The sequence below is a fragment of the Dunckerocampus dactyliophorus genome, chromosome 20 (assembly GCF_027744805.1).
Source record: "Dunckerocampus dactyliophorus isolate RoL2022-P2 chromosome 20, RoL_Ddac_1.1, whole genome shotgun sequence".
NCBI lineage: Eukaryota > Metazoa > Chordata > Actinopteri > Syngnathiformes > Syngnathidae > Dunckerocampus > Dunckerocampus dactyliophorus.
In genome coordinates, this window is record NC_072838.1 from 14,710,874 (window position 1) to 14,731,002 (window position 20,129).

The 20,129-nt window shown below is 43.4% G+C and overlaps 2 protein-coding genes across 4 annotated transcripts; one reads left to right on the plus strand and one right to left on the minus strand.

Annotated features, from left to right (window-relative positions):
* LOC129172995 (trafficking kinesin-binding protein 1-like) lies at positions 1-9,372 on the minus strand. 2 transcript variants are annotated; one of them, XM_054763369.1, is made up of 18 exons: positions 9,166-9,372; positions 8,753-8,947; positions 6,487-6,563; positions 6,297-6,413; positions 6,122-6,222; positions 5,621-5,726; positions 5,459-5,537; positions 5,253-5,383; positions 5,113-5,187; positions 4,916-5,053; positions 4,774-4,850; positions 3,772-4,023; positions 3,426-3,706; positions 2,317-2,435; positions 1,977-2,184; positions 1,796-1,901; positions 1,592-1,717; positions 8-1,512 (listed from the first exon to the last, which is right to left on the minus strand). In XM_054763369.1, the coding sequence occupies exons 3-18, from the start codon at positions 6,535-6,537 to the stop codon at positions 930-932; spliced, it is 2,550 nt and encodes an 849-aa protein (XP_054619344.1). In that variant the 5' UTR covers positions 6,538-6,563; positions 8,753-8,947; positions 9,166-9,372; the 3' UTR covers positions 8-929. The 2 variants fall into 2 exon arrangements, with proteins under 2 accessions (XP_054619343.1, XP_054619344.1); XM_054763368.1 differs by lacking the exons at positions 8,753-8,947; positions 9,166-9,372 and adding an exon at positions 7,394-8,692 and having other exon boundaries at positions 1-1,512.
* A 2,447-nt stretch (positions 9,373-11,819) lies between these two features.
* On the plus strand, positions 11,820-19,492 carry si:dkey-166k12.1 (organic cation transporter protein). 2 transcript variants are annotated; one of them, XM_054763958.1, is made up of 11 exons: positions 11,820-11,993; positions 12,621-12,985; positions 15,516-15,619; positions 15,922-16,076; positions 16,778-16,946; positions 17,020-17,134; positions 17,976-18,082; positions 18,210-18,421; positions 18,495-18,603; positions 18,681-18,893; positions 18,958-19,492. In XM_054763958.1, the coding sequence occupies exons 2-11, from the start codon at positions 12,659-12,661 to the stop codon at positions 19,046-19,048; spliced, it is 1,602 nt and encodes a 533-aa protein (XP_054619933.1). In that variant the 5' UTR covers positions 11,820-11,993; positions 12,621-12,658; the 3' UTR covers positions 19,049-19,492. The 2 variants fall into 2 exon arrangements, with proteins under 2 accessions (XP_054619933.1, XP_054619935.1); XM_054763960.1 differs by having other exon boundaries at positions 11,820-12,985; positions 18,495-18,595.
* Positions 19,493-20,129: the final 637 nt, after the last annotated feature.

A 20,129-nucleotide genomic window follows, 5' to 3' on the forward strand; every position in this document is an offset into this window, starting at 1 on the left:
GCTGGGATAAGGAGTTACTGTGAGAAATGGAAAAAAGCTTAGGCGGTTAATTTTGTTTTATTGCAAAACCCCTGATTGATTGCATAATGTCCCTAATGCCTATAGTGATATGTGGTTATGCACCACACATAAGTTGTTATGGACATTTCAGCAGTGATAGACAGCGGAATGGCTTAAAAATGAAGCAGTGTGACCATCATTGTATCCCTCGCTCATGTCAAACATAAATCAAAGCTTCCTCCCCTCCCACAAGGTCCACTTTACAGGCATGGGGCATCTGTCCACAAGCTTGGAAGCACCATCATCAACTTTCCCTGTGTGGCAGCCAATTTACGTTTGCCTTGCGAAAGCATCCAAACCTTGTGTCAATTTGTAGTCTTCATATTAGTGACACAAATACTTTGCTATGGAGTGGCAGCAAAGGTGTGTGAGAAGCGTGCTACATCTTTGAAGCAGCGGCATAATATACTTTATATATATGTATCATAGAATATTATTTTTAGATTGGTCTAAATCCAAATTAGCAACAAACAAAAAAAGATTTTCCAGTGTTTAAAATGAGGTATTAGTAATGTTTTTTTTTACATTAATGTTATTGTATTCATTGCAGTGAAAGGGAGGAGGCAGACGTCTCAAAGGAAGCATCAAACAATGAAAGTAAGTTACAAAAATGACTATATACACACAGGACACAACGTTAGCTACCATTAGCTACACCTACACCACCCAAGGGGATGCAATACAACATTGCAATAATAACAAAGCTCATTTTTCAGGTATTAAGTAAACAGAATGAATGTATTGTGCAGGTAGATGATTTATCCTGCATTAGTGTGTCATTGTTGTTCATTGCAGCGTCCAGATATCATGTGACTGCCCAGCAGCCAGTCCTCCTCCCTGATTGTCTCCTCCTACTTCTCTAGTCCTGATCACTCAGGAGGACCTGGAGCTTTCATGGCCATGCTAGCCGGATAACTCCTGTTCCGTCTTAGTCCATCAGGCCCAAAGGGGGAGCCCGATCTACGCAGCCCACCCAGAGGCCCCAGCATTGGGCTTGGACTCACAGCTCTGGCCCCCGGTGCTCCGGCCACACCCAGCCGCTTCACCTTATCCAGCAGGTTGAGGTTGTGCACGGTCACGCTCACGTCAGTCTGACTCTCGCAGTCCCGGCCCCTCTGGCGGCCCCTCATCCCCGCCGTCACCTCCTTCAGAATGGAACGCGCCGGTTTGGAGGCCAGGAAGTTGTCATAGGAGGGGCTCTTGAAGTCGAAGCCCATAGAGGTGGCTACTGATGAAGCCCCCTGTCCTGTGGGGGAGTTTGGAGGGGTGGTGGGGCGCAGGGGGTCCGGGTCAGGAGGTCTGTCGGGAGTGACGGAGGTGCTGAATAAGACGCCCTGACTGGCTTGAGCGGCGTCCAGACCCTGACTCTGGTGGTACATGGCTGCAGAGATCCCTCTCTCCTGAAGGAGGCGTACTAAGCCCAGGGAGGTGCTGGTGGTGCGGGTGGCATCTCTGGGGACCAGTGTTACAAACATATGCATCTTATCCACAGAAGATTTGGACACATTTTCTTGTGTTTCAAGAGCCTTGCCTGAGGTTAGTTGATGATTCCGAGGGTCTCAGACTGAGCCTGCGAGGCGTGCAGGGTGTTGCGGCTGGCGTTCCCAGCAGAGAGCTTGTCATCACGCAGGAGGACGACGCGGGGATGGCGTTCAGACTGCAAAACAAGGTAAGGGATGTGGATGAGATGGAGAAAAATGCAGCTTGATCTATGAAGGCTGTTTATGTTGCTTACCTGGGCGTGACCCGCGTCTGCTCATCAGTGGGATGCAGTATGCGGCATGTGGTGAAGGTGTAGGTGGAGCTCGTATGGGCCATGCATTTACCTGGGTAGTATGCCGCTGCACACAGGATCAACTGTCATTTCAAACAGTCACAGTAGATTAGTCGGTTGAACGTGTGCACTTCTCCCTTACCTAGCGCATCCGTGTTGCTGAGATGCGGCGAAGGGGACGGCGAAGGTGGAGAAGGTGGACCCAGGTGGGCCGAGGGCAGACTGCTGGCGCCGGTGCTGGTGGTGGCGGTGCAGGGCATAGCTGGAGAGGCGGTGGATGAGGAGGTGGGTAAATTCTGAAAGTACCGATCTGCTGCTTCATCCTCCTCAAAGCTGCCCCAAGAATACACCTGCACACATAAGAAGACAGGTGTACATTATTATTGTGTGTCCCTTAAAGTGGCATGTTCCCATTAATAAGAGGAATAACAAGAGGAAGTGCTCGGCATTAATTAACATGCATGGGCAGTGGACTCACAGACCTGTTCAAGTTCTAGTTCGAGGGGTCTGTAGCCTTTAGACACCACTCCTGGCCTCGCGTCCAGAATGACCCCGAGGTGCGGCTGGGCTAATTGCTGCCAGTGGTGCAGGGTAGCCGAGCCTGGTGGAAACACACGAGTGACCACTGTGCTGCAATACTCAAAAAAAGCCCAGTCCATGGTGCATATTAATGAGGAACAGATGATAGGTGAAAGGGTCAACAAAATATGTAAAAAAAGACGTGAGAGGTGACAAATGATAGAAGAAGAAATGAATGACAAAAAAGTATTTTATTGAAGGGAAATACACATACAGTAGATGAATGAACATGGATAGATATAGAAAGCGTAGAAAGCAGATGAAAGAAAAGAAAAATGAATTGTGAGCATGAAAACATAAGCAGGACACACAATAGTTTGCCACAATATTAAGCACACTTGCACAATCTAATAAGGTCCAATACAATAGCCTCCAACAATATCTGTTTATTATTGTGGTTGTAGAAGTGCACTGCATCATACTGAGACTTTTTCTTATATTTTAATCGACCAAAATATTAGAAACGCTTCTCAGTATGAAGCAGAGCAATTGTCGAACTTTGTAAATCTCACTAAATTGTGCTGACTTCATATTGTGATCAATGAGAATGTGCAATACTCGTTATGACCAACAGAGGGCAATAAAGGGCGTTTTTCCATGTGAATGGGGAATTTGTGCATACACTTCCACATAGTGAACATGCATGGATGGGTTTAGAGCCATCCTCTAGGCTGAGTGTCCTTATAGAAGGTGTGAGCAGAAGCAAAGCCGCCTGACTTGTGATGGTGCATGAGAGACCAGAAGAAGTTAAAGAGCAGGAGTGAGGGAGGCGTGTCCGTCCTCTTGGTTGTTGCCTTCCTCTTCCTGCTCCCAGCCTTGTCCCTGGCCCACCTCCTCCCTCTCTCCCTTTCTACCCCAGCCCCGGTCTTCCTCACCCATCCCCATCCTCTCCCTCTTTCTCCCTCTAGCATCCACCCAGGCCGGCTCTCCTGTCTCCTCCTTCTCCGCTTCTCTTGCTCCTTTTTGGCCCCGCCCCCTACACAACACACCCCGCCCTCTTCCACTACCTCACCTTCGAGCGGCTTGACAATCTGGAGTTTGTCAGGGAGGTAGGGCCCCCTAGAGGCCCACAAGTGGAGGCTTCCCAGTGACATGATGCTTTCGGAGGGGGTGATCATGCCCCCGTGGCCAAGAGCGTCCAGGTGACCTCCTCCTCCTCCTCGCTTGCGCTCCCTCTCCTCCTCAAAGAAGCGCCTCTCGCTCAGGTTGTTCTGACGGCGTAGAGACAAGCGACGCAACGCCAGACGCAAATCCTCAGCTCCACTCGCCTTCTTCTCTTGGCCCTCTGCGCTCCTAACAAACACAGAAGTCACATTTTAAAAACATTCAATCCCCAGAAATCTCCAACTTGTCCTCACCTCTCCTGATTGGACACCGTTTCCATGAGGATGCTCTGCGTGCGGTTGTCAAGAGTGACGCCGTCTCCGCCGACGTCCCCCCCGCACACGCTGGAGTGAGGACTTGTGAGCCCGCTGGACTGCGGCGACGTGCGGGAGGAGGACAAGGACTGGTTGGAGCCCGGGATGTTGGCGCCGGTCGGGGTCAGAGAGCGCTGACGGACCGTCTGGTTGACGTTCTTGACCGTCTCGAAAACGCGCTTGCGGTGAACTCTAAAGATGAGAAACAACTGATGAAGACAAAACACATTTATTGGATGCAGAGCAGCTTTGTTAAGCCTGAATGGGCTCATTGGAACACCAAACTGTGCAGTCCCTTGATGCCGTATGTTCTCATACAGTGGCCTCCACTCTCATTGACGCCGTGCCTCAATAAGTCACCGTTATCCACCTGAAGAAAAAAACTACTCACCCCAAATAAACTCCCTAGAAAATTACAGGTGGCTATAATGACATTTCATACATGCTCCAATTAACGTCGCTATTCCGTTAACCACAGTCTCCTATAATCAAAGGTTTCCAAGAGACACTGGCAATAACAGCTGTGGCTGTAGCCAACCTCTTGATGGAGTCTTTTAAAATTAGCTACACAAGATGACCAGTAGCTGCATTTGAAGTATCATGAGTGGTCAGCATCCAGGAGATTTATCTACCCCTGCATGCGCTTTAAAATGTTCATACGCAGCTGCTGGTGTGAAACGGCATGCATGTTACACTTGCCATGCTGTTATTTACAATGAACTCATCTCATCTGTTATTAATGCTCCCTGAGCAGTTTACAATATCGGTTCTGTTGCTGCTGTGGTGTGCAATATAGTTGTTAATAGATGATCATGTGGTTAAGAGAGCTTTCCTTTGTCGTTGGTGGGTTTCTATTTAATATGGCTTCATGTGGTAGGATCACCAGTACACACTACGATTTCAGTACGTTTATGAATGCAGTATAAAATACTTCATGCGTACTTTTGCTGTTCACACTCCGGGTCATCCAGACTCAGCTCCTTCCTCATTGTTCCCTCGATCTCTGCAGCCAGTGAGTCCTGCAAAACACACACACATCAACACTATAATATCTGTCTTGTACATGCATAAGGTTCTCTCTCACCATGGGGTACAGCCCCAGAGGATGGTAGCGTCTGGGTGTTCCCACAGCGTAGTTTCTGTTCCTCAGGTTCTTCAGCTCCTCTTGGGCTTCGTGCAGCATCTCTATACACTCTGAGTACTTCTCCTCCAACTCTTGCAGCTGTTGTAACATTAGATATGTAAAAGCTCTTTCACGATGTACAGCCAGCGTGGTCTCACCTCGGCAGTGAGCTGCCTTTGAGCATCCTTGGCTGCGATGAGATGCTGGGAGAGCTCTTCATTCTCCACCGCCAACTGCACACAAGTTTGGAATAAGCAGACGAAGCAATGCTACGTGCTACCCGCGTGTCTTTACCCACAGATTTGGCTTTCTTTTGCAGGTCGACAATTTGGGAAAGGAGGTGCGTAATCTCTTCTTGTTGTCGGGAGGCATCATCAGTCTTACGGGCCAGTTCCTCTGCGATGGCAGAAATCTGCAGACTGGACAACCCTGCGAGGAAAAAAGTTAGTTGAGGGCGCAAAGGAATGCAATGAGAGACAATAAAAACCAAACGGAGAAACCTACTGAGTTCCTTCACACAGTCGTTGACAAGCTGCTGCTCCTTTTCTTCGTACGTTTCAGTCTCTGACTTGAGATGACTCGCCTGCACACGGCCAGAAAAGAAGATAGAAAGAAGATCAGGATGATATATTTGGCTTTTCTCTCTTCATTTGTGTGCAGAAGCACCTCAGAACGGAGCGACAGGTTCTCTTCCTCAAGCTCTTTGAGTTTCCTCTGCAGCGTGTCGCTCAGGAAGCTTCCACAGGCGGCGTCCACTCGACTCTTTTTGCCCCTTTTGGAAACATCAACACAAGGTAAACCTCCCCAAGAAACATTCCTGTATATATGGGGGGTGTGGTACGGGGGTGTTCCCAGACAGAACAGTCACTGCAATCACAGTGCAAAGACAAAAATGACAGCACAACATGTAGCAGGTACAACAACCACATTAACTCTAAACATCTAACTTTAGCAACGTTTACGGAGCAAGTGGCATTGGCGTGCTACACTTGCCGTACTGTTGTTTACACTGAGCTAATCAGCGATATTGATGCTGCTATCACAACATTGGTTCTGGGAATTAGTGTGTAGTTACGCTGCCCACTGTGGAAGCTGGGAAATTTCTGTTTTTAACAGAAAATTATGATTTTGGAGCCCTCTAATTCATGTGAGTGACTTAATGCTGACGTTGGGGAACCGCCCGACTCCTCCTCGCTCTCCTCGGCCGCGTTGGTGTAAAACTGCAGCAGCTCGTCCTTCAGGTTCAGCTCATGATGCAGCTGTGCCACCTGGAAGAGGACATGTTATCGTTAAGAGAGAATCCTGGCATGCTGCATGCTAGTTTACACCTCTGTGTGTGGACCTCCTCAGTGATTTGTCCCACTTGCTCCTCCAGATAGTCATTCTGCTCCGTCAGAACTCGGTTCTTCTTCAGGAGGGACTGACCGATCCTTGCGGCCAACTCCAGATCTCTCTCTTTCTAATACATGAAGAGGAGACAAATTTAGACGCGTCGTGTTCGAACACAAGGGTCCGGGTAACGATAATAGCACCTCCTCCAGAAGACGTGTGACAGCATCAATGTCACTGTAGGTCTTCGTCATCTGACCCACTCTGTCCGCACAGAGCACTGTGGAAACAGAAAGGAGGAAGACGAGGTTAGCACACAGAGAGAGTCCATTTTCTGTTACGTAACATCGCCAGATTTAAGAATATTCCTCTCAAAAGGTCATGAGCGGGTCAAGTTTGTGACGCTTCCGTCACCAATGTGATGTTTTCCATGGCACACAACCGCTCCAGGTCCTATTGATTTTGTCCAATCAATCATCATCAGTTCTCTGCAACCAATTCCAACCACGACAACTTATTTCAATTGCTTTCTAGCTTTAGAATGCAACACTGCAATACCCCCAGTTTCTCATACAGTGCATGCACAGCGAGCCACATATTCCTAAAAATGTTGCGTCTTTTACACAAAAAGCAATAATAATAAAAAAAATTGTAAAATTGCACCAAAAATTAACTTTATTTTTTACTAAAATAAATGTAACCTACTACCTACTACAATGTAACCTAAAATAAATGTAACCCAAAAGCAGTGATTTCTATCGCAGCGTGTCTTCTATAAATAATAATTAAAAAAAGAAATGATTGTCAAACTGCACAAAAAACAATGTTTTAAATTTTTTAATAATTTCATCTAATCCATTAACAATTTTATATAAAAATGAATTTAAATAATATGCATTTTTTACACACCATCTCAAACATAAATTTGACTTATTCATCAAATGCTGCAGTTGCATCCTTCAAAACTGTGATGCAGTGCATGAATTCAATCTCAGACTGTGCTGCATTCTAAGAGCACGCAATGCAAGACATTCATCCCTCTGTGTGGCACCCAAAGAAATCATACTATTTTCTCAGTATCCACAATGATCGAAAGCGCATAACATGTACCTTTCTTATCCTCGTGACAATGCCAGTCATCTCTTGTTAACATCTCCATCACCTCTTTGAGCTCCACTCTGACCAACACGCTACATGCATTCTATTCCCTCTCTCATTTCCACAGCTCAACTCTCCTCCTCTTCCTCACACATGATTGCCCCCCCCCCAAACTGAGGCAGAGAGAGACAGAAGTGGAGCTCACTCAATGACTAACACTGGAGACAATGGTGACCATCCTTTTTATAACTATGGAACTTACTTTTCAAGCTCTATGAGTGAACGCTACATACAGTATTAGTAACCGGCATCGTTCTGAGGGCCAAAGAATATATTTTTGACAAAACGATCCTAGGACTGATCCCAGTTCAGTGTTCAACATGAGCAACAACTTGTATGACTAGATAGCCAGATACCTAGATACTCTAGCACATAGAGTATTGTGTCTATGGATGTACAAACATTGGACCTATCAAAATAAAGACTAGACCCTCATCTTTCATTAGAAAAAAAAGTTAGTTTCTACCTTTTCCGTTCTTTAGTAATCAGCAGTAGAACAGAGATAAGTTTCAGGAAAATATCAGTTCCCCACTAGAAAAGGGAGGAAACCTTTCAAGCATTTTTCTAACATTTTTACATTTTTAACATTTTTTTTTCCATTTTAAGCATAACTTTAAGCAACACTTTGACACAAATATTTTTTGCTTTTGCGACAGCTCAAATATCTAAACAACTATACCGACATAAACAACACAAAAAAGGGGCTGTTTTACATCAAAATAGCAATGTATTTACAAATATAACACCATCAGCTATTTACAATTTTCACATATGAAACTGAACTATGTGTGTACATGTGTGTACAGGCGTGTGCGCGCGCGTGTATGCGTTAAAATTTCCCTACAATGCGCAACCTTCTGCACGCTACACTCCTCCGCGCTCTCTCACTTCCTCCTTCCTGTCATGTGTGATTCGTCCATTGACACGATCCCTGCCGAGCTCTTATCAAATGCACTTCTGCCACCTTTTTTATGGCGTTTTTATGGCATGCCTCTTTTGCATGTTCCCTCCATCCGCTGACCCCTTTCTAATTAAATGAGATGCAATTAACGGTAGCCTCACTGTTCAGACATGTCTTCCACGACAGAAGATGTTAGCGCTTATAGAAATGTGATATTAAAAAATCTACTGTATCTATATGAGATTTTTTCATATTTAAACATACTGTATATCTCGACCCTCTTTGTCAGCCATATCTGTTTACACGTGGGTAGTGACGCTTTAAGGTTGCCCCCAAACATCTTCTATCATATACACGTACGGCACACTTTCCTCTGTAGCTGGTGAAGACATGAAGCTGCGCGGACTTACAGAAGTATTTAAGTGTCTCTTCTATCTGCTCAGTGGTCAGGTCCAGCGGGGTGTCGGCGGCCACCAGGGGCGTGTGCAGCCAGTCATCGCTGTCATAGCCGTAGACGGTGTCCGCCCGTAGGCGATAAACCGGCAACTGCTCCTCTAAGAGGCTGATGATCTCAAACTCTGGCAGGTCGGTGCTGTTGCACACATCTGAACACACACACACACACACACACACACACACACACACACACACACACACAGAACCATCTCTTACTGTCATAGACTACAACACTGATTCTCAAACTGTGGTACACGGGCTTATTATTTGAAGCTAAGCTGTGATGTGACAGAGGAAGCAAAAACGGTGTTACTTGCAAAGTAAAATATTTGTCTAGTAGTACTCGGATTACAACTTGCAGCCTCACCTGTGATGGTCTCGGCGTCCTTGCAGTCCGAGGGCGCCCGGTGTGCGTCAAGATGGCTGAACTCGCCCTCCCCTACATACTGCTCCTCGTCAGCGTGGTCAGGGTCCGGATCTGGGTCAGGGTCCGGGTCTGGGGCGGGGGGAAGGGAAGGGGCCGGGGAGGCCAGCTTGGCTTGGCAATCAGTGGAGAGGGGAAGCGGCGGCCATGGACCTCTAACAGACAGAAAGGGATGTAAGTCAAAGCCCAGACTGTTTAATGCACCTCCAGTCTTTAACTTGAGTGCTGCTGACTCTGCAGTGGGATGCCTGCCAACAGTGAACCTAAATCTTTAAAAAGTGTCTCTACATTACCACTTTGCATTTTATAGCATGCAAACTTATCAGTACAGATGCACTGATTCGGTTATCATGCATCCTCATGCATAGCATGTCACACCATGTAGAGTGAGTGACCTTGCAGCACTTTGTCTTCGAGTCCTCCAAGGACTAAAATAGAACATAATGTACAAAGGCAGAGGATTTTACATCAGCTGTTTTATAGCACCAGTGGTACATGAGACGGAAACAAGAACAACTGGTGATGGACAACTGCTAGAGGATCATAGCACTTACTCAGCATCCAATCAAAATGTGCTGATGTCATCCCCTGAAACATCCAATCGGATTACTGTGATGTTGCTGCTCAAAGCCACCAGGGGGCATATTAGCATTACATCCGGAGTGTTCTACCCTAATTTCCTTTGTTGGCATACTGTAGTGACAGATAATAACCCGGTTTATTAATGAGCAAGTGCTGACAGTGATGAAGTGGGTCAAGGGTTCATTCGTGTGGCGGTGTAATTTGAGGGTGTGGCTTCATCCTCATCATCACGTGACGTCACGGATGAGGGTCCGTGTCCTTACGAGGGCACAATAAACAGCACATGACCATCAGCTCACTACATGATGTATTACATCACGACCTGAAATAATTTATTAAAAGGTACTTACACTCACTGGTGACCATCTTGAACAAGGTTGACAAAATCCCCAAAAAAGGGACAAATCTTTTCTGGGTGATGCTCGCCGTCTCACAGTGTTCGCAGGCCAGGGTGGAGGCTGGTGTTATCCGCCGCCGAAGACCGACTTCCGGGTACTGGCAGCTCGTAACAGTCAAGGTCACGTTAGGAAGGCTTCCAAAATCGCTAGTGAGCCGGGCCAGTCATCTTTTCCTGCAGCCATCTCTTGTTACTGTCTCCCATTCTCTCTGAAGCCTCCCTTGACAGCGTCAAGTACCATACGCCTGACACGAAACACTTCCGGGTGTACATGTCAAAATAAAAGGCCAACGATGTACAGAGTTAGCAAAAGACTCGTGTAAAACGAAATCAGAGTCCTAAACGAACATGCATTGAACGCATCTATGTAAACGACAACACGCCATATAACTACAGAGAATGTTATGCTCCAATTTGTTCTCTTTTCAAAGTGGTAAGCTTTTATTTGTTTCCTCACCAAAACCAAGCCCGTACCAGTGACGTCACGGGTACCAACAAAAGGAAACGGACAGCACCTTCTCACTGTTCATTATTTGTATACTATCTCGAATGATTGATTTATCTCATTTAACAACAACTACTACACACATTCACGTCAATCCAGCGCTTCCTTTCTCTTCTGTCTTGTAACTTTTACATATATTAGTAAAGTGTAATTAAATTGTTTAGCTGACTTGTAAAAAATAATGTAGTAAAATGTAGCAATTATTATTATTATTATCATCATCATTATTATTATTAATAATAATAATAATATATTAATTATTAATATTAATATTAATATTAATATTAATATTAATATTAATATTAATATTAATATTAATATTAATAATCGTAAAATAATATAATATTATTACTGTAATATATAATATTACTTTAAATACTATAATATTACTATAATATATATAAAAATGCAAAATATAAATGTACAAAGACGTGTAGTGTAATTTAAATATGTTGTCTTATATTACATAGGTGATATATTATTATATAATTGTAAAATATGATATAATTATGTTATATGTTATATAATATTTTAGGTGTATACATTTATTGAACTGTTAGAAACTGTTGTGAATTTCTCTTGGAAATTAATGAAGTATCTATATGGATCTCTCTATCTAAAGGACTCTTGTTTATTACTATTATTATTATTATTATTAGTCAAAGTATTGTAAATATAAATAATATGAGCACATTACAAATATTATAGAATGCTTAATATACAAGCAGAACCCAATAAACTGTAATTGAACAATTTATATTTGTATTATAATTGCACACTCTAGCATGAAGCATTATTGGGTTTGTGCGATATTTGGAATGAATAGTCTACATTAAAATGGCAATTCATTTAAAAATTAAAAGGGGTTCAAGCTCAGGTGTGGTTCTTAAATTGAGTAGCAGGTGGCAGCAATGAGCCATGTTCAAACCATGTTACGGTATAGTTCAGATGCACGTTATAGAGACATAAGTGCTATGACGGACATTTGGGGTGGGGGACATGTCCCATGCACTTTTTCAAAAGACAATTTCGGTCCCCTGTAGTTTTTATCGTCAAAAACAATGTTATGCAATGTTAAAAGGAGACTTGTCACGCACTAGGACCAAGCGGAAAACGGCCGCCGAAACTGAAACCCGTTTCCCCTTAGATCGCCCACAAGCTCATCAATTGACTCAGTCGATTTTTTGCTAGCATGTGATTGGCCGTCCCAGCTGTCACTCCATGAGAGCCAGAACTTGCCCACCAGTGTTTTTGTAAGTTAGCCAGTGCCCGTGTTCATCAGCCACTGTAAGTTGATAAAATGTTGGATGCTTATTTTGCCTTGTTCGCATAAATTAGATGGATTTTAAATCTTATTTAACATAATATTTGAATCTGTGCCTGTGTGCGCGTGTATGTCCCCCCCCTCCACTGAACTCAAGCCAACGGGTCCCCCTCATCTCTGAACTGTAAATTTCGTCCATGAGTGCTATGTAAGAAAAAAACACGGTAGGAAATAGTTTACTTGTTTCAGACATGCTTAATAGGTTACATTAAGGAGCAATAAAATAATTAATTTAATTGTACGCTGCATTAAAAAGACTTATTTAAAGCATTGCTGTAGCACGTGTCAGGATTGTACATTGCACACAGCGATTTTGTAACAAGGCAGTGGCCAGTCACTCATACAGTATATACATCATACCTGGGCAACTAGGGCAACACTTGAATTGCGCCTGTTGCATCACCTTTTGGAGAGGAAAAATAAGTTTGCATGGAGTTTGCAATGCCTTAAGCTGGCGTGTGGACGAGCCAGCATATGCGTTTTGTGTTCATTTTGACATTTGTCTGATTTAGTTGTTTTTTTTTTTTATTTGTTTTGTTGTGAATGTGTTCTTCTGGAGGATGACGAGAAATCCTTATCTTTATCTTCAGGTTATTTGCATACAATTAAGTTCAACTTCCCTAAAAAAATGAATTTCGACCAAATCCTTTCTGCCATCGGCGGCTTTGGAAAATTCCAGAAGATTTTGTACATTTGGATATGTTTACCCCAAGTCCTGCTGGCCTTCCACATGATGGTGAGCATCTTCACTGGAGCCACACCATCACATCGGTGCCAGGGGAGCCCCAGCTTTGAAGTTTGGAATCAGTCGCTGTCTGCCGCTCACGTCAGCCCTAACTTCAGTCTGGTGGAGTCTGCCTGCTTCTACTCAGACGTCAACCACACCCGGCTGATCCCCTGTGGTCAGGGCTGGGTGTACAACCAGGAGACCTTCCAGAGCACTACAGTCACAGAGGTGACGCACACACACACTCCATACGAAGCATACTCTAACCAAAACAAACGCTAACCAAATGCATTTTTCCAATAAGAAATAATGTAAATCCAATTAATTTGTTCCAGGAAGCCCAAAATGTTAACAAAAAACATATTTTTTTTTATAGTTTTACATGCAGAAAATGATTGGAAATGCTTATAAATACATATAATGATGAACAAAAGGGATAAATGAGCATTTAAGGTTACTTTTGCCTTCATTGAAGACGTAGTTCTTGACGTGATTGTTCCCGAAGAAACAATGTGGCAGCGAGATCAACTCGGACAACACCTTCAGGTTTTGCCATTTCTTGAATTAATAGTGTTTCTCACCTCAGTAACCCAAAATGGAGCTAAAGAAAGTTGCAAGTGTCAGCATTTTGATAAAGAAACACTATCATGACAAAACAGGAAAATGGTGGTGGTTGTTGATCTCGCTGCCACATCGTGTCTTTGGGAGCAGTCACGTCTTCAGTGAAGGCAAAAGCCACCTTAAATGTTCATTTATCCCTTTCATTTGCCATTAACATGCATTTAGAATTGTTTTATGCACGTAAAACTATTATGGTAAAACTGTAAAAATGTGTTTTGTGGTAACATTTTTGAGAGTCCACCTCTGATGAAACCATGTAGTGGCACGCTAATAGGATGTTAACAAGGACATTTGTGATTTAAAAAAAACAACAAAGAACATCAGGGCTGCGTTCACACTGCAGGGTACGATGCCCAATTCGGATTTTTTTGTTAAAATCCGATCTTTTATGTGGTCGTTCACATTACCAAAAACATGCGACTTGGGACTGGGAAGTGACGTGCGTGCACAAAAGCACGTCACATGCGTTGCTGTGTGTTTACGGAAGTAAACATTGTCCCAATTTGTGATCTCCTTGGTGTGTTTTTTCTGTGGATTTTGTTGGGGGGTTCAACATTTTTGCAACCAAATGAGTCTGTGTAGGAGATTAAGAAGAAAGAGGGCAAGACTTTTGGCTATGGCCGTTCACGGAGAACTTGCCGTTCAGCATGTGATTGGATGTCGGAGCCGGGAGTGGTGGGGCATTGACGTGAGCCGCTTCACTGACACTTTTTTCCAATAATTTTCGGATGACAAGAAGAACTTTTGCCTACATCTGTGAGTTTTGCACAGCAAGACACACCTTTCCATGACGTGTAAGTGGGATATATGCGACGCGGCCGTTCGGGCTGCAGTAGCTCGGATACATGCTGGATTTATATCTGCCTATGAACGACGTCTGATGACATCAAAAAATACAGATACAGGTCACATGTGAGCAAAAACATTGATCTGCGATGTGAACGTACCCTAAGAACAGTACAATACAACACACGCAGCGTATTAACAACGCGACAAGACGAGCGCCATGTTTTACGTTAACCGGAGAATTTATGCAAACCGTGGCAAAACTTTGTCAAAAACAGCTGCCATTAAACAAAAAACACACTATCTGGGGTTCCACTGTACATACGGTACTGAAAACAATGCAGCCATTCATGCTCAAAGTACACAGAACACTATAAACCAATGAAACGATCAAAGTACGCCGACTGCTTGGAGATAAGTACACACGTACACACTGAGGTGTCTTTATGCTCAATGTCGTCATTCAAACATTCACTTGAAGTACAGTCCCAATTCTAAGTATCTGTATTTACTAGTATTTATGCTGACACATTGAGCAAAGACGGGCATGTCAAATTGAAATAACAGATGTCTAAGCACAGACCCCTGAGGGACTCCACAGTGGACAGCAATCTCTCGTTTATCGCAGTTAAGTGAATTTCCGCTAAGTAGGATTCCTTATTCAGAAGTGGAATGTATTATATTTTGTCATTGCATCACTGCGGAAACAAAGTCAAATTTAAAAACCAGCCAAAATGGTAAAAATAGATCAAAAGGCACAATGAGGAAAAGCTGCAATGTTGACACCAACAACCAATAATAACACAAAGCTTTGTATTTAAAACAAAACATGCATCTTTAAATACTATCACTTTTTAATTTACTTTAAAATCCTTTCTACAAAATACAATATTTATAGATATAATTTAAATATATATTGTTATATATCGATTTTTTTGAAGATATATATATATATATATATTTCTATATGTGTGTGCGTATGTACTGTATGTATATCCTGGTGGGGGGTGTAGATCTTGCACAAGTTCATGGCCGAGACCTTGGTGACCACTGCTCTAGAGAATGCGGTGACCACCGCTCCCCAGGGGGGCCCACTGTGAGATTTTTTTTTTCCACGGGGCCCAGAATTCCTAGCAGCACCCCTGCCTTACTACAGTAAAGGCACTGACACGCTTTCAGCACCCAGGTTGAACTGCAAAGGTGTAATATTAAGTGTGAGTCATTTGGGTCTCTTAGAAGGGTATTTGAGTCAAGTTCATTGTTCCTTTGACTTCCAAGTGTTGCTGATGATCGGGATTGTCTAAATACTTAGTGTTCGATTTCACTAACACCTTCTTCCATCATCTCCCAGTGGGACCTTGTGTGCGACCGAGCGGGACTGAACACCCTGGGTTCATCTATCTACATGTTTGGCCTGCTGGTGGGGTCGGTGGCCTTTGGAGCCATGGCTGACAGGTAGACGTCGCCTCTTGATGAGTGCATGGCGCCAACACGCGGCCACAGCCTCGGCATCAAAGCGTGGCTGGCGGGGCAGAGCCAGCTGGAGTCCTCGGTGTACGGTGACCATGTGGAAGTAGAATACGCGGATCACTAAGCAGGGCTGGAAATGCTCACCGGCGATACCTTTGAAGCTTGTACCGCACCCTTATTACTTTATATCACTTGTATTATGTTGTGAAGATGTTCCACTGAGTGGAAACAGAAGCTGATGTTCTCTTTTTGTGTGTTTTACCCCATTCCAAAAAAAAAAAAAAAAGATATGGCAGGAGGTTCGTGCTGCTGCTGTCCATCGCTCTTCAGACGATGTTTGGAGTCGCTGCTGCCTTTTCACCCAACTTTATTGTTTATGTGGTGCTTCGTTTCATCGTCGGCGCCACCATTTCTGGAGTCATCATCAACGCATTTGTACTCGGTAAAGATCAGACCCCGTTACCACGCTTACCTCCGTCATACAGTAGTCAAAAGACAAAAGACAGCACTGACATGAAACAAACAACAGGATTCCCATTCAAGTGCCACTGATGTACTGATCTGGTCTGAACCGGTTCGAATCGGTCAGAACTGGTTTGAACTGGTTTGAACCAGTCTGAACCGATTTTGACCAAAAATTACAACTTAGTTTTGTTTGCTTGTTATAATATTATGACTTAAAAAATAATGTATTGTTTCTATTACATATATTTTTCTATTATATACAGTATATTTCAACCGCATGCTACTAACATCATACTACAACTAAAATCAGAATATTACGAGTTTATTCTTGTAAAATTGCGCCTTTTTTCTCTTAATATTTTGACTTTATTCTTGTAAAATTACAGCTGTTTTTTTGCTGTTTTTTTTAAACTATTTCAACTATTTCAACTTTCTTCTCTGTAAATTTTATTCTCGTAATTATGATTTTATTCCCATAATATTTTCACTTCATTTTTGCAACATTATAACTTTTTCCACAACAACTACTTTTCCAAAAACTACAACCTTATTTGTTGTTTTGTTTGTTTCCGTAATATTCCGACTTTAAAAAGAGTATCGTCTTTTTTTCTTAAATATTTCAACTCCATGCTGCTAAAATGATGTCGTTCTTCCCCGTGTCACGCGGTTCCTCTTCAGGCACGGAGTGGACGTGCACCAAGAGGCGTATGTTGGCCGGCATCATCACGGACTTTGCTTTCGGTGCGGGCTACATGCTGCTGTCGGGTGTTGCCTACCTGATACGTGATTGGAGGAAGTTGCAACTGGCTATATCAGCCCCTGGCTTCCTGCTCATCTTCTATATATGGTGGGGGCACCCTCTGGGAAACCAGCCGACATGTGCTTGCATGCGTCATACATATTCTCTGTTGTCTTGTCAGGGTCGTTCCTCACTCTGCCAGGTGGCTGTTGGCCAACGACAGACGGGCGGAGGCCATCGCGCTCCTCCGCAAGGCAGCGCTTGTTAACGGCCGCGTCTTACCTCCTGCTGTTCAAGTGAGGCCACCATTGTTATATACAAGTGTAAAAAGAAGTCTGTCAACAGCATTCAAATGTATCATATCCACATATTGCACTTGTTGCACTAGTTACGTTTGTGTACTAATGTTAACATGCTAATATGCTAATATGCACTATCTTTGAATGGAAAGTGTGGAAGGTTTCCACCACCTCCCGGAGCAGAAAAGTGCAGTTGAAGCAAGTTGGAAAAAAAATTGCGTAATGGACCCCCCCCTTACCACTTTTGTCAAAAATCAGCACCTCGAAAAAGTGTCATTTTCTGAAATTTTGGGGTACTTCTGGGACCTCCTGAGACTTCCATCACCTCCTGGAGCACAAATGAGCAGTTGAAGCAAGATGGAAAAAAAAAACTTTGCGTAAGAGTCTCACCACAACGCTTCTGTCAAAAATAAAACAGCTTGAAAAAGTGAACATTTCTGCCATTTTTGGGTTCTTCGGGGACCCCTGATGAAAGTGGGGGAGATTTCCATCACTTCCCGAAGCAGAGGAGTGCAGATGAAGAAAGTTGGGGAAAAAACACGACATAATGGTCCCCTTTTACCACTTTTGTCAAAAATCAACACCTCCAAAAAGTAGCATTTTCTGCCATTTTGGGCTGCTTCCGGGACCCCCCATGAAGTACTTTTCTCCTGGAGCGGGAAAGCTCAGCTGAAGTTTAATGTTTGCTGTGACTTCATATTTTCTTTGACTTTTGAAGCATAATTTCTTTGAAAATGTTGGTTGAACTTCATGTTTGGGCTGTTCCGCTTGGAGCTTCCGCTGCATTTGTGATGAAAAAGCATGCGTGGTGTTTTGTGTTGTGTGCGTGTGTGACCAGGTGGAGAAGTGTTGCATCGCTGGTGGAGAGAGGAGAACATCCAAAGTAGTGGATCTCATCCAGACTCCTAAGATGAGGAAGCGCACCCTCATTTTGTTCTACCTTTGGTAAAGCATCAGCACACACTCACTGGACAAAACTTTAGGTACACAAGTGTTCATTTCGAGACATGCCAACGCTCAGTTTTGACTTGGCGTTGACTCCTGGTGTCCAGTCATGTTGTACCTCTGCTAGGTTTGTGAACATGTTGGTCTATTACTGCCTCTCGCTGGGCGTGTCCCGCTTGGGCACGGACCTCTACATGACCCAGTTCGTGTTCGGATTGGTGGAGATTCCGGCGCGTTCTCTGGTGCTCATCACCCTGCCCTTCAGTCGACGGCTCTCCCAGAGTGTTTTCATGGCCTTGGGGGGGTTGGCCTGTCTGCTCATGCTGGCTGTGCCCGCAGGTGATTTTTTGAAATCCTTTTTTTTAATGATCATATACCAGCTCAGTTTATTTGTATGGTAAATGTGTACTAGATCATCCCAATGCCCTGACTGCAATGGCTATGGTGGGCAAATTTGGAATAACAGCCTCCTTAGCTGTCATCTATGTGTACACTGCTGAGATCTTCCCAACGGTGCTGCGGTATTAGTATTTTTATGACTACACACGTTTAGTATGTACAGTATATATAAATGACATCCTGTCATGTGACCTGTCAGGCAAACAGGTATAGGTGTGTCCAGTATGTTTGCAAGGATGGGGGGAGTGTTGGCCCCCGTTATCAACATGCTCCACAATGTCACCCCCACCACACCACTGCTCATCTTCGGGACCTCCCAACTCCTGGGTGCCGCCATGGCCTTGGCGCTGCCCGAAACTGCAAACAGACCACTCCCTGACTCGGTGGAGGACGCAGAGAACTGGGACTTAAGGTACCGCTATTTTCTATTTGTTCCTTCAGGGTTGTAAATATTTCAAAATATAATATTTTGTCAGGCGTCCGCCTCCCACCCAGGAGCATCTTGCCACATGTGAAGCCCCCGGCCCTGATCAACAACATCTACAACATCTAGCAGGTCAGCACTGACCGTGTTCACATGGTCATGCAGAACGTATGACCAACTACACAACACACACACACACACTTACACACAATCCCTGTATGACATGCACTGGAGCATGCTCACATGCACACACACTTTGCACAAAGCAAATCAACAGTTGCAGCCCCCGGAGGTACCAAGTGGCAGGAAAAGTCCAGGGTGACTACTCACTGCAGGCTTACATGTTTCTCTCCCCTTTTTGAAGTGGAAAATAAAACAAATCATTTGGGAATAAATCACTTTTCCCCCCACCCTTCTTTTTAAATAGGAAAAATAAATGAAATATAAAAATACAATAAATTGAATATAAAATACAGCTAGGAAAAACACACTTTTACACTCCCCTTTTTGAATTCTGAATAAACAAAAATGAATAATTAGGAAAGAAAAGAATTGTCAGTCAATTTTGACTTCTAGTGTCAGCATACATTAACTTGGCACTGTATACTTACAGTACGTGTCATAATACATACTGTATATACATTGGCACTGTATACTTACAGTACGTGTCATAATACATACTGTATATACATTGGCACTGTATACTTACAGTACATGTCATAATACATACTGTATATACATTGGCACTGTATATACTGTACTTACGTGTCCTAATACGTACTGTATATACATTGGCACTGTATACTTACAGTACGTGTCATAATACATACTGTATATACATTGGCACTGTATACTTACAGTACATGTCATAATACATACTGTATATACATTGGCACTGTACACTTACAGTACGTGTCATAATACATACTGTATATACATTGGCACTGTATACTTACAGTACGTGTCATAATACATACTGTATATACATTGGCACTGTATACTTACAGTACGTGTCATAATACATACTGTATATACATTGGCACTGTATATACTGTACTTATGTGTCATAATACATACTGTATATACATTGGCACTGTATACTTACAGTACGTGTCATAATACATACTGTATATACATTGGCACTGTATACTTACAGTACGTGTCATAATACAAACTGTATATACATTGGCACAGTACATACTGTACTTATGTGTCATATTACAT